Source organism: Gekko japonicus, unplaced genomic scaffold (genome assembly GCF_001447785.1).
Source record: "Gekko japonicus isolate JY-2015 unplaced genomic scaffold, Gekko_japonicus_V1.1 scaffold318, whole genome shotgun sequence".
NCBI classification, from domain to species: Eukaryota; Metazoa; Chordata; class Lepidosauria; order Squamata; family Gekkonidae; genus Gekko; species Gekko japonicus.
This window is the reverse complement of record NW_015167541.1, coordinates 369,573-378,576: the sequence shown is the minus strand read 5'-3', so window position 1 is coordinate 378,576 and position 9,004 is coordinate 369,573. Positions and strand designations below refer to the sequence as shown.

Genomic DNA, 9,004 nt, shown 5'->3' with positions numbered 1-9,004 from the left:
TTCCTGCCTGCTTTCTCTTCCACCTATTCCCACTTGAGTGTTTTTCTGGGCAGGGATGGACAGTTCAACATCCAGCATCATACTCCAAGCCTTGTTCAGCTGCTTTTCCACTTAATACCTGCTGACAGGTGAAATGTATTTTGTTTTAGATTCACATCTATGGCCGATACTCACAGGAGCCAATCAAAACGTTCTCTCGGTTTAAAGATGTTGCATACTGTGCTACGTATAGAGATGATGGGAAGCTGTTGGTAGCTGGCAGTGAAGAGGGCAGCATTCGACTCTTTGACATTGGTGGGAGAGCAGCACTGAGACAGTTCGAGGGCCATACCAAGTAAGAGATCACAGTTCAGTTATATGCATTGTGACTTCCAGCTTTGATGTATTTCTTTAACGTATCCTGAAACAAATGGCTTGTTGCCTGTAGCCACTGTGTATTAATTTAAGCAGTAAACGTGATGTTATATTTTTAAATTTCAAGTGTACATTGCTGTTTACTTAGCTGTTAGATCCGTTCTGCAAAGATTAGTTCTCCACTCAAGAGCCTACGTTCTCAGTCATTATAACAAGCTGGCATTTAGATTCTTCTCACTCTGCAGAAGTTTTCTAGATAGATTTCCAGATGCCAGAGGCCTGAATCTGGCCTGAAAGCTCTTGTATACCATTCCCCCTCCCCCGCATTTCTTATATTTGGCAAAGTATGTGCAGGGGGCTAATATCTGGATTTTATTTATTTATTTTTAGAGCAGTACATGTTGCCAGCTTTCTGTCTGACAAATACCGAATAGTATCTGGAGCAGATGATTATACCTCCAAAGTGTGGGATGTTTCTTCCGCCTCAGAAATCATTGCGTATAGAGAGCACACAGACTATGTGAGATGTGGCTGCGCTAGTAAACTGAACGCAGATCTCTTTGTAACAGGTTTGTAGGTTTGGTTTATAATTACCTGTGTCAAATAAAGCTAATTCATTACATTTACTGTGTCAATTGCTGCTTATTCAGAAAAGGGTCCTCTTTACAATTGCTCCTTATTGCATTTTATTTCATTCAGCTCTGTGCCTGAATATTTTGTTGTATGTGATTTTTGCATGTTTGATTGTATTCTGATAGGCCAGATTGGCTGCTTTAAGATGATTTCTTCTTCTAGCTTGTATTTCATTTTTCACTTACTTCACTGTAAATCAGTGTAATTCTACTTATTTAAAGCATTAACAAATGCAGTTCTTATGATCCAACACAGTGTATTCAGCTGTACCTAAAGCAGTATTCTGTTCTTTAATATCTACGAAAGATTTCAGACTTTTCTTTTTCTGGGATGGTTTTTAGGCTCATATGACCATACTGTGAAAGTATTTGATACCCGGACAGAAAAAAGCGTCATGACAATAGAACATGGGCACCCAGTGGAAAGTCTTAACCTTTTTCCTTCTGGAGGTCTTCTTGTGACTGCAGGTATGTTATCAAGTAGCCAAGTTTCCTTTTACTTTTTCCTGTTGGATTGTAGCTTGCTTTTATTTTTGTCTTTCAAGAATTCTTATCTGATTGGTAATACAGGCAACACTGAGAAAAACATATAGTTGTAAATTATGTGTCACTCATGCCTGAATATTTAAGTTCCAGGAGGGTTTGGTTGTAGCTTCTGAGAATTGTCTGCACAGTCTGTGACCCACCAAGAAAAGCCACAGCTTACTAGCTGTGTGTGACAGCTCACTAGGAGTCTGATACACCACCTGTTTTTTCAGCCTGTTCAGGACTATAAAGGCAGAGAGGATGTTGAGCATGCCAGGCCCTACTGTGTTGCTGTGGATTGCAACTGGGTTGGTGTAGGTCACAAATTGTGTATATTCTCCTACCAGGCTGCATGTTTATAGACAGAGTATATGGATGTCTGTTCTCAAACTGATTATCAAACCCTGGTGTGCTCAAACCCTGATGTGCTTAAGTACTCCATGCTGTTTATGTAAATAGGCTTTGGCTGTACCCTGATTAAAGTCTGTGACTGTTCTTAATTTAATTTCTCTCATTTCCAATTTTCTTTTTGTGATGCAATGGGTGTGCAAATAAAGTCTTTGTTCGCTCTCTTGCAGGTGGTCGGTATGTTAAAGTATGGGATGTCCTTAAAGGAGGGCAGTTACTCGTCTCCTTGAGAAATCACCATAAAACTGTAACCTGTTTGTGCCTGACGAGCTCTGGTCAGAGGCTGCTTTCTGGCTCGCTAGATAGGTTTGTACTTCTCACCATTTAACTTCCTGGCTTTTTATGAGGTAATGGTTTCGTACATATCCTGTGGTTGCCAGTGCAGAATGAAGCCTTATTTTTTATATATATATAACGTTTTTATTTTTCCAAAACAAACAAACAAAACAGTTAGGGATACAGCAGTGCACATCAATTTCCTCTCCATTACAGCACCTCATACAGTCATCAAATCCATCTCATTTCTCCATCATACATTGTTTATATAGAGTTTGCAAATACAAGAGTATACAGTTTCTTTGTTGTTGTTCAGTCACACAGTTGAGTTCGACTCTTCGCGACCCCATGGACCAGATCACGCCAGGTCTTCCGGTCTTTCGCCGTCCTCTGAAGTTTGCTCAATTTCATGTTCGTTGAATCTATGACACTGTTTAACCATCTCATCCTTTGCCGTCCCCGTCTTCTTTGACCTTCAATCTTTCCCAGCATCAGGGTCTTCTCCAGTGAGTGCTCCCTTCTCATTGGGTGGCCAAAGTATTTGAGCTTCAGTTTCATTATCTGGCCTTCCAAGGAACAGTCAGGGTTGATTTCTTTTAGGATTGACTGATTTGATCTTCTTGGAGTCCAAGGGACTCTCAATACAAAGTTTCCCTAAGCATGTTACTAAATTTTGAATTATATTGTACAGTGTATGACTCTTTATTCTAAGCGCAAGTATATTAGGATCTTACTCCCTCAAGAGTATCTGGGGCTCCCTCAATATGTCAATGATATAGACCTAAAATGGAGGGAGTTCCCTCATGCTTTCCCCAAAATTTTTGTAGTTATCAACTTTTTCTTGATTTTCTGACTCGTCCTCTTAAGTTTGAAAGTCTTAATTCTCTGTCTCTTCCCTTTATAAGTATAAAAATCGTCTTCTAAGAGTAACTGTCTGTATTCCATCTTTGTAGTAGCTTGTAATTTCATAAATTGATTTTTTTGTTCTTTCTGAGTTGGTAAGGAAGTCACTGTTTTGGGAATTTCATCTGCCATAATTTTTTTTATAAAGTCTCTGGTACATTTTTGTAATGGTTGTATTTGGCTTTGTAGGCAAATTCCAGTCATGTTGCTTGTAGGTTCCCTCTGCATTTTCAAGGCAATCCAATCTTTTTTCTTCCTCTTTCCACTCTGTCTGGGCTATTTGGCTCTTAGATTTGAGTTGTTGGGTCTTTATTTGGATCTCTGTCTGTACTGAGTGAAAGGCTTCTTCAAGAGCTTTTTTTATGGCCACAGTGAGCATATTCAGAAGATCTCTCAAGGGAACTTGAACAGGTTTATCATCCATAAATTTTTGGTATAACTAACAATAAATCCTCTGAAGTATTTCTATCTATCATTAAAAGTCATTTTCCCAGAAATTATAGTAAAATCAAAGAGTCTCTAAAGACTATTTCCCAAGCCAAGTTTTGCAGAGAGAGCACTATTAAAAAGTGTATGTGAGGAGCTGCTGTGCTGTAGTCAAGGTTAACATAGGGCAAAAGGCTTATCAGAACTTTGCATTCCAAAGCAATTAGTCAGGCAAAAGTGGAGTTTCACAGTTTCAGTAGAGACAAACATACATTATTCATGCCTCTTCCACATGATTGGAGGAAAGAGAATCAGGTGTGCAAATGCATGCGTTATATGTATGATGTATGGTATGATTATGCATTATTTGTGTGTATGATTTATGATTTTTGTATGTATGATTTATGGTAGATACAGTGCTGTATTTGAAGAAGTGAGCAGTGACTCATGAAAGCTTATCTCCTGCAACAAATTTTGTTAGTCTTTAAGGTGCTACTGGACTCTTGTTATTTTCTACTGCTACAGACAGACTAACATGGCTACCCATCTTGATCTGTCTCCATAGAATCTGGGTTAACCTTGGAAGGCTGTGTGTGTGTCTTGAGAAAGCCTGCCTGCCTGACCATGGCTATTTTAAGTAAAATAAAAGTGAAGCTCATTTAAATAAAAGCGGAGCTCTCTGCATCCCAATCAATCTATTTTGATATAATGGGAAGCAAAACTGGAACAGACAAGATGTTAGCGGTATGGTGCAAATTAAATTTCTAATTCTTCAGAGATATCATCTAACTACTTGCTAAGCTATTTTTTATCCATGCAGGCACGTGAAGGTGTACAGTACAACATCCTACAAAGTGGTTCACAGCTTTCACTATGAAGCCTCCATTCTCAGTCTTGCATTAGCAGTACGTATGATTAAAAGGCCTTCTGGTCACTGATATTATCTCAAACCTGTTGTATGTACAGATTTCATATGAATAAGATGAAATATTGTATGAGTATGATAGCATGCCTGTGGGATGCAGATCTTATTCAAGTGAATGGCACTTGTACAGGAGCTCTTCTCACTGGATGGGACATCGTTTGCTGTGGCTTGGCATGTTGCTGCAGAGTTATCTATGGCATTGCATCCTTCAGTCCTATTTCCAATGTTTTTGTCCAATTAGGGCTGCATTTACATATGGCACTGAAAATCTAGGGTGGCCACACCACCAAGCAGTGCAGCTATGTCTGTGTGTCATGTGGGTCAGGCTGTTTGAAATAGTTTGATGCTTGCAAAATACACGTGAGGAGCAAGTGCAGTTTTCAAAAATCAGGTTGTGTTCCACCTTGTGTATTCACATATTGGGATAGGTAACCAAGTGATTAGGATGCTGGATTGTGTCTTGGAAGTTGCTTGTTGGAGTATGTTTATCTGTGAGTTACCTTAATTGTGAGACGTTTCAAGCTGTACACTTGCTAGGCTTGGTAACTTTGCAGGTTCTAATTCCCCTCCCCCCTCACTCTTTTGAATTTGGAATTGCTTCAGATGCAGGGGTGCCTTTTGACTGGTGCCCTCTAGAGAAAATATTCTAGACATTTTCTCTAGGGCCATTCTTCGGTAATTTAAATTAGTGTCTTTGAATCAAGCAACGAAAGCATGACGTTCCAGGGTTTAGTGGTATAGAGCACGTGGGTTGTAAGCAGATGATTCCAAGATCAGTCCCCTGGCAGCTTTAGTGAAAGACAGCAAGTGCTGGGAATGACCATGTCTGCTTACTCTGTTTTTTATTGGATTAATATCCCACCTTTATTCATAAGATGAACAAGGCTATAGATCAGCCACTAATACAATTTTTACGCCAAATCTGTGAGATACCAAAGTTTATGGTTGTTACTGCCCTTAGACTGGAACTCAGCATTCTATCAAAGCTAGAGCCTGGATACTGGCATTAAATTTGAAAGTCAAAATGTTTTCTGTGGATAAGAGTTTATTATATTGTATGAAATCTGATCACCTCCAGTTCATGGAATCAGTCCATAGCAAAAAAACTGAATATTTTTGGGGTGTCCTGAGAATGTAGTTTTGGCATTAGGATGGCCTTTAGTGTGTAAGACTATTAAGCAGCTGATCATGGAGACTGATAACAATACCGTCTGCCAAGCTAGACATGTTTGTTCTTCTCTCCATATGTTCTCCATTTGTTCTTCTCTCTTTACAATACCAAAGTATCTGTTTAGTCTCACAATTCCAAGGTATAGATGAGCAATTATGCTTCTAAGATTCCATGTGCTACCATCTGCGATTTCCGAAGGATGTATGTTAGGGATACCATTCTCAGATGCTGTGATTTAGGTGGGATAGAAACTGACCCATGTTCTGTTTGAATGTCAATGGTGTAATGAGGCTAGAGAGAAATGGATTAAACCCCTAATGCAACAGTGGAATGATTTTCCTCCAGCTATTCTAGTCACTAAAATTTTAATAGATTCCAGATTATAAAGCGTTCTTTTTTTTTCTTGTTCAGGCCATGATAACTTGGGCAGCCTGTAATAGGACATCTTCCTTTATATGGCATGCCCTTGTTCTGTCTGGCTTGATTGAGTTCTTCCTTTCTTCTATTACCAGCTGGGTCTGACGGATACTACTCAAGACCTGTAGGTCAGAGGAGTAAAGAAAGAAAGAATCCCATCTTTCTTCCACTGTGCAGCATATGTGAGGTGGTCCCCAGAAGATCTCCCATCCAGACCCAAGTTGCTCCATGGGTCTTCATACCATACTGGAATTTCCCTCTGGGTGCCACTTGGAGCAGAGAGTTTGGTGCTCAGTGGACCAGTGGCTGGGTTTGGCGTATGGCAGTTTCATAGAAAACATGTCCGAAATAATCTCTGAATTACAATTCTGGATTCAGCAAACCTGTTTCTTCTTCCGTTTAGCCAAATGATGAAACCCTAGTTGTTGGCATGACAAATGGAATACTGAATATCAAACATCGAAAACATGAAGAAAAGCAGCGTTCTGGAAGGAGGAGGAGGCCCACATATCGAACATTTGTGAAAGGAAGAAACTACATGCCAAAGCAGGTACAAGACACAGGATGTAAACATCAGATCTTCCGCTCACAATTTTAATAGGACATACAATACAGCAAGATAGAAATATTTAGGGAGACATCAGACCTACAATACATTAGGAAGCCTTTTGATTGCTTAAAAAGTGGCCTCAGGAATCTCAAAGTGGTTTACAATCTCCTTCCCTTCCTCTCCCCACAACAGTCACCTTGTGAAGTGGGGGGGGGGCGAGAGTTCTGAGAGAACTGTGACTGGCCCAAGGTCACCCAGCAGGCTTCATGTGCAGAAGAAATGGGGACTCAAACCCGGTTCTTCAGATCAGAGTCTGTTGCTCTTAACCACTACACCATGTTGGCTCCCAGTGCTGACTGTTAGAAATACAAGCAGTAAAATTTGGGAAACATGGGCTCAAATCCCTGTTTAGCCAGGAAGCTCAGTTGGTGACTGTGTTTCAGTCATCTCTTTCAACCAAATCTACCTCACAAGATCATTGTGAGGATAAATGGGGAGAACTTACCTACATTTCTCTGAGTGCCTTGGTGGAAAGGTGAGAGAAAAATGTAAGGTAGAAGTTATATTACAATAAGATGGATTCTTTTCTTTTTTTTTCTGTAGCCCCTGTCACAAACTGTCATCTTTTCCTTTTTAGGAGGATATCCTTGTCACAAAGCCTGTAAAAACTTACTTGAAAAAATACGACCAACTTTTGAGAAGTTTCCAGGTTTCCAAGGCCCTGGATGCTGTCCTTCAGGTAAGGTAACATTACTTGAGTGGTCTTTTAGAATACACAATACAGCAAGCTGTAACATTCTCAGATAAATTGGCTACTTTCTGGTCTGTGAAGGTCTGTGCTGTGCTTCTCAGGCAGTGCGATCCTGAGAGCGGGTCTGTGTCCCAAAGGGGAACCCACACAGGTCATTGACTGGGTGAATACCCCTGCTGTGGGGCCACCCAAGCTGGTGTCCCCAGCAACCCCACTGTTGTGCCCACAAGATATCACAAGGACACAATGGTGAGGCTGTGATGGACAGGGTGAACGAACCAACCACAGGGCAGCTGCCGTGGAAACCTGGCTCCAGGGGCACAGTAGGTAGAGGAGAGAGGCAGCACCATGCATCTCTGGCCACAGGACTTGGCTGAACAGCATGGAGGTAACGGCATTTATCGTTTATTTTTTCCTGCCTGCCTGTGCAGTGCTGTGACTCCTTCACAGCATACTCTGTGTCTGCATCAATCCCGTGCCTTATCCGCCTCCCAGACTTAGTGGGAGGCTGCTGTGTGTGTGTGGGGCTGAGCCAGTGTGGCAGGGCTGTCAGTCTGGGGGTTGTATGACAGGATCTTCTGGGCAGAGCTGTGCTGGTCCTGCTGCTGCCATGGACAGTTCTGGATGCCAGCTGCCGGGTGGCATGTGGATGGATCACAGGAGAGGTCCTGGCTGGGCAAGGACAAACACTAGTGCAGCCATGTAGATGTGCATGGAGCAGGCAACCCTTACCCACCTGCTGGTGGGCTCTGTTGCTGTGTCTCAGGATGGTTCCATGGTGGGGTAGGGGCGCATGTGGGGCCATGGAGGTTACCTGCTGGACCGGTCACTTTTCAGCGAATAGGTGATCTGGGGGGGGGGTGTACTTCTGGGGGCGGTCTGGCCCGCTTGGTGTTTGGCAACGCAGGTGGTAGGCAGGTCTCGGGGGGGGGGGGGCGGGAAAAGAAAAAAGTTCTGGGCAGGTAGAGGGGTGTAGAGGTTGGAGATTACCTGGGTAGGCTGCCCTCAGCCTCTGTTGGGGCCAGCCTTGGTGCTGGATCGGTCTCAGGGTGGAGCATCTCGCTGGCCAAGCACTGTGCTGCTTTCCGCCCTGGGGCCGTCTGCCATGTCTGCCCTGGTATGGCCACTGCCTCTGGTGTGGGGGGGGACTTGCCACAGAGAGGTGTGGAACAGTGAACATGGCAGCTGTTGGGGTGGGGGTTTTTTTTGGTTTTTCTGGTCTCCATGAGTGCCTTTGGGCTATGCCATAGGTTTTGTGGGTGTAACGCTGTGTTGCCGGCTGGGGATATTCCCAGGCTGAAGTGTCTTAGGGAGCTGACTAACTCCTGCCACTCCCCTAGGCCTGCCCACCCTGCTGCTGGCACGGGGGGTTGTATCAGTCACACTCTGGCAGGGGGCCACGCTGGTGTGTGGCACTGGGGCATGGTGCCAGTGTATCTCTGGGTTGCACTGGTGTGTCCAAGGTACACCAGCATAGTGGTTGATCAGTGCCCTGTCACACACCCCATTGTACTGTTAATCTATCAGTGCTACTGGGAAAGGCATAGAATTTTGCAAACCAATAATTTCTCTCCACCTGAACGCTTGAGGATGTTTCTTGCCTGCATACATTTTAAGAAGGAGTGAAACTAAGAAATACACTCATACACATTTCATACTTGGTGCA

The 9,004-nt window shown here is 42.9% G+C and overlaps 1 protein-coding gene across 2 annotated transcripts in view; it reads left to right on the top strand.

Annotated features, from left to right (window-relative positions):
• The window catches only part of UTP15 (UTP15, U3 small nucleolar ribonucleoprotein, homolog (S. cerevisiae)), a 19,672-nt gene that overhangs the window by 3,182 nt on the left and 7,486 nt on the right, over positions 1-9,004 (top strand). For both annotated transcript variants that reach the window (XM_015413590.1, XM_015413589.1), the window contains exons 4-10: positions 150-334; positions 745-923; positions 1,329-1,454; positions 2,090-2,225; positions 4,345-4,429; positions 6,441-6,587; positions 7,225-7,326. In XM_015413590.1, the coding sequence (XP_015269076.1) occupies positions 150-334; positions 745-923; positions 1,329-1,454; positions 2,090-2,225; positions 4,345-4,429; positions 6,441-6,587; positions 7,225-7,326 (960 nt within the window). The remainder of the gene's footprint in view (positions 1-149; positions 335-744; positions 924-1,328; positions 1,455-2,089; positions 2,226-4,344; positions 4,430-6,440; positions 6,588-7,224; positions 7,327-9,004) is intronic.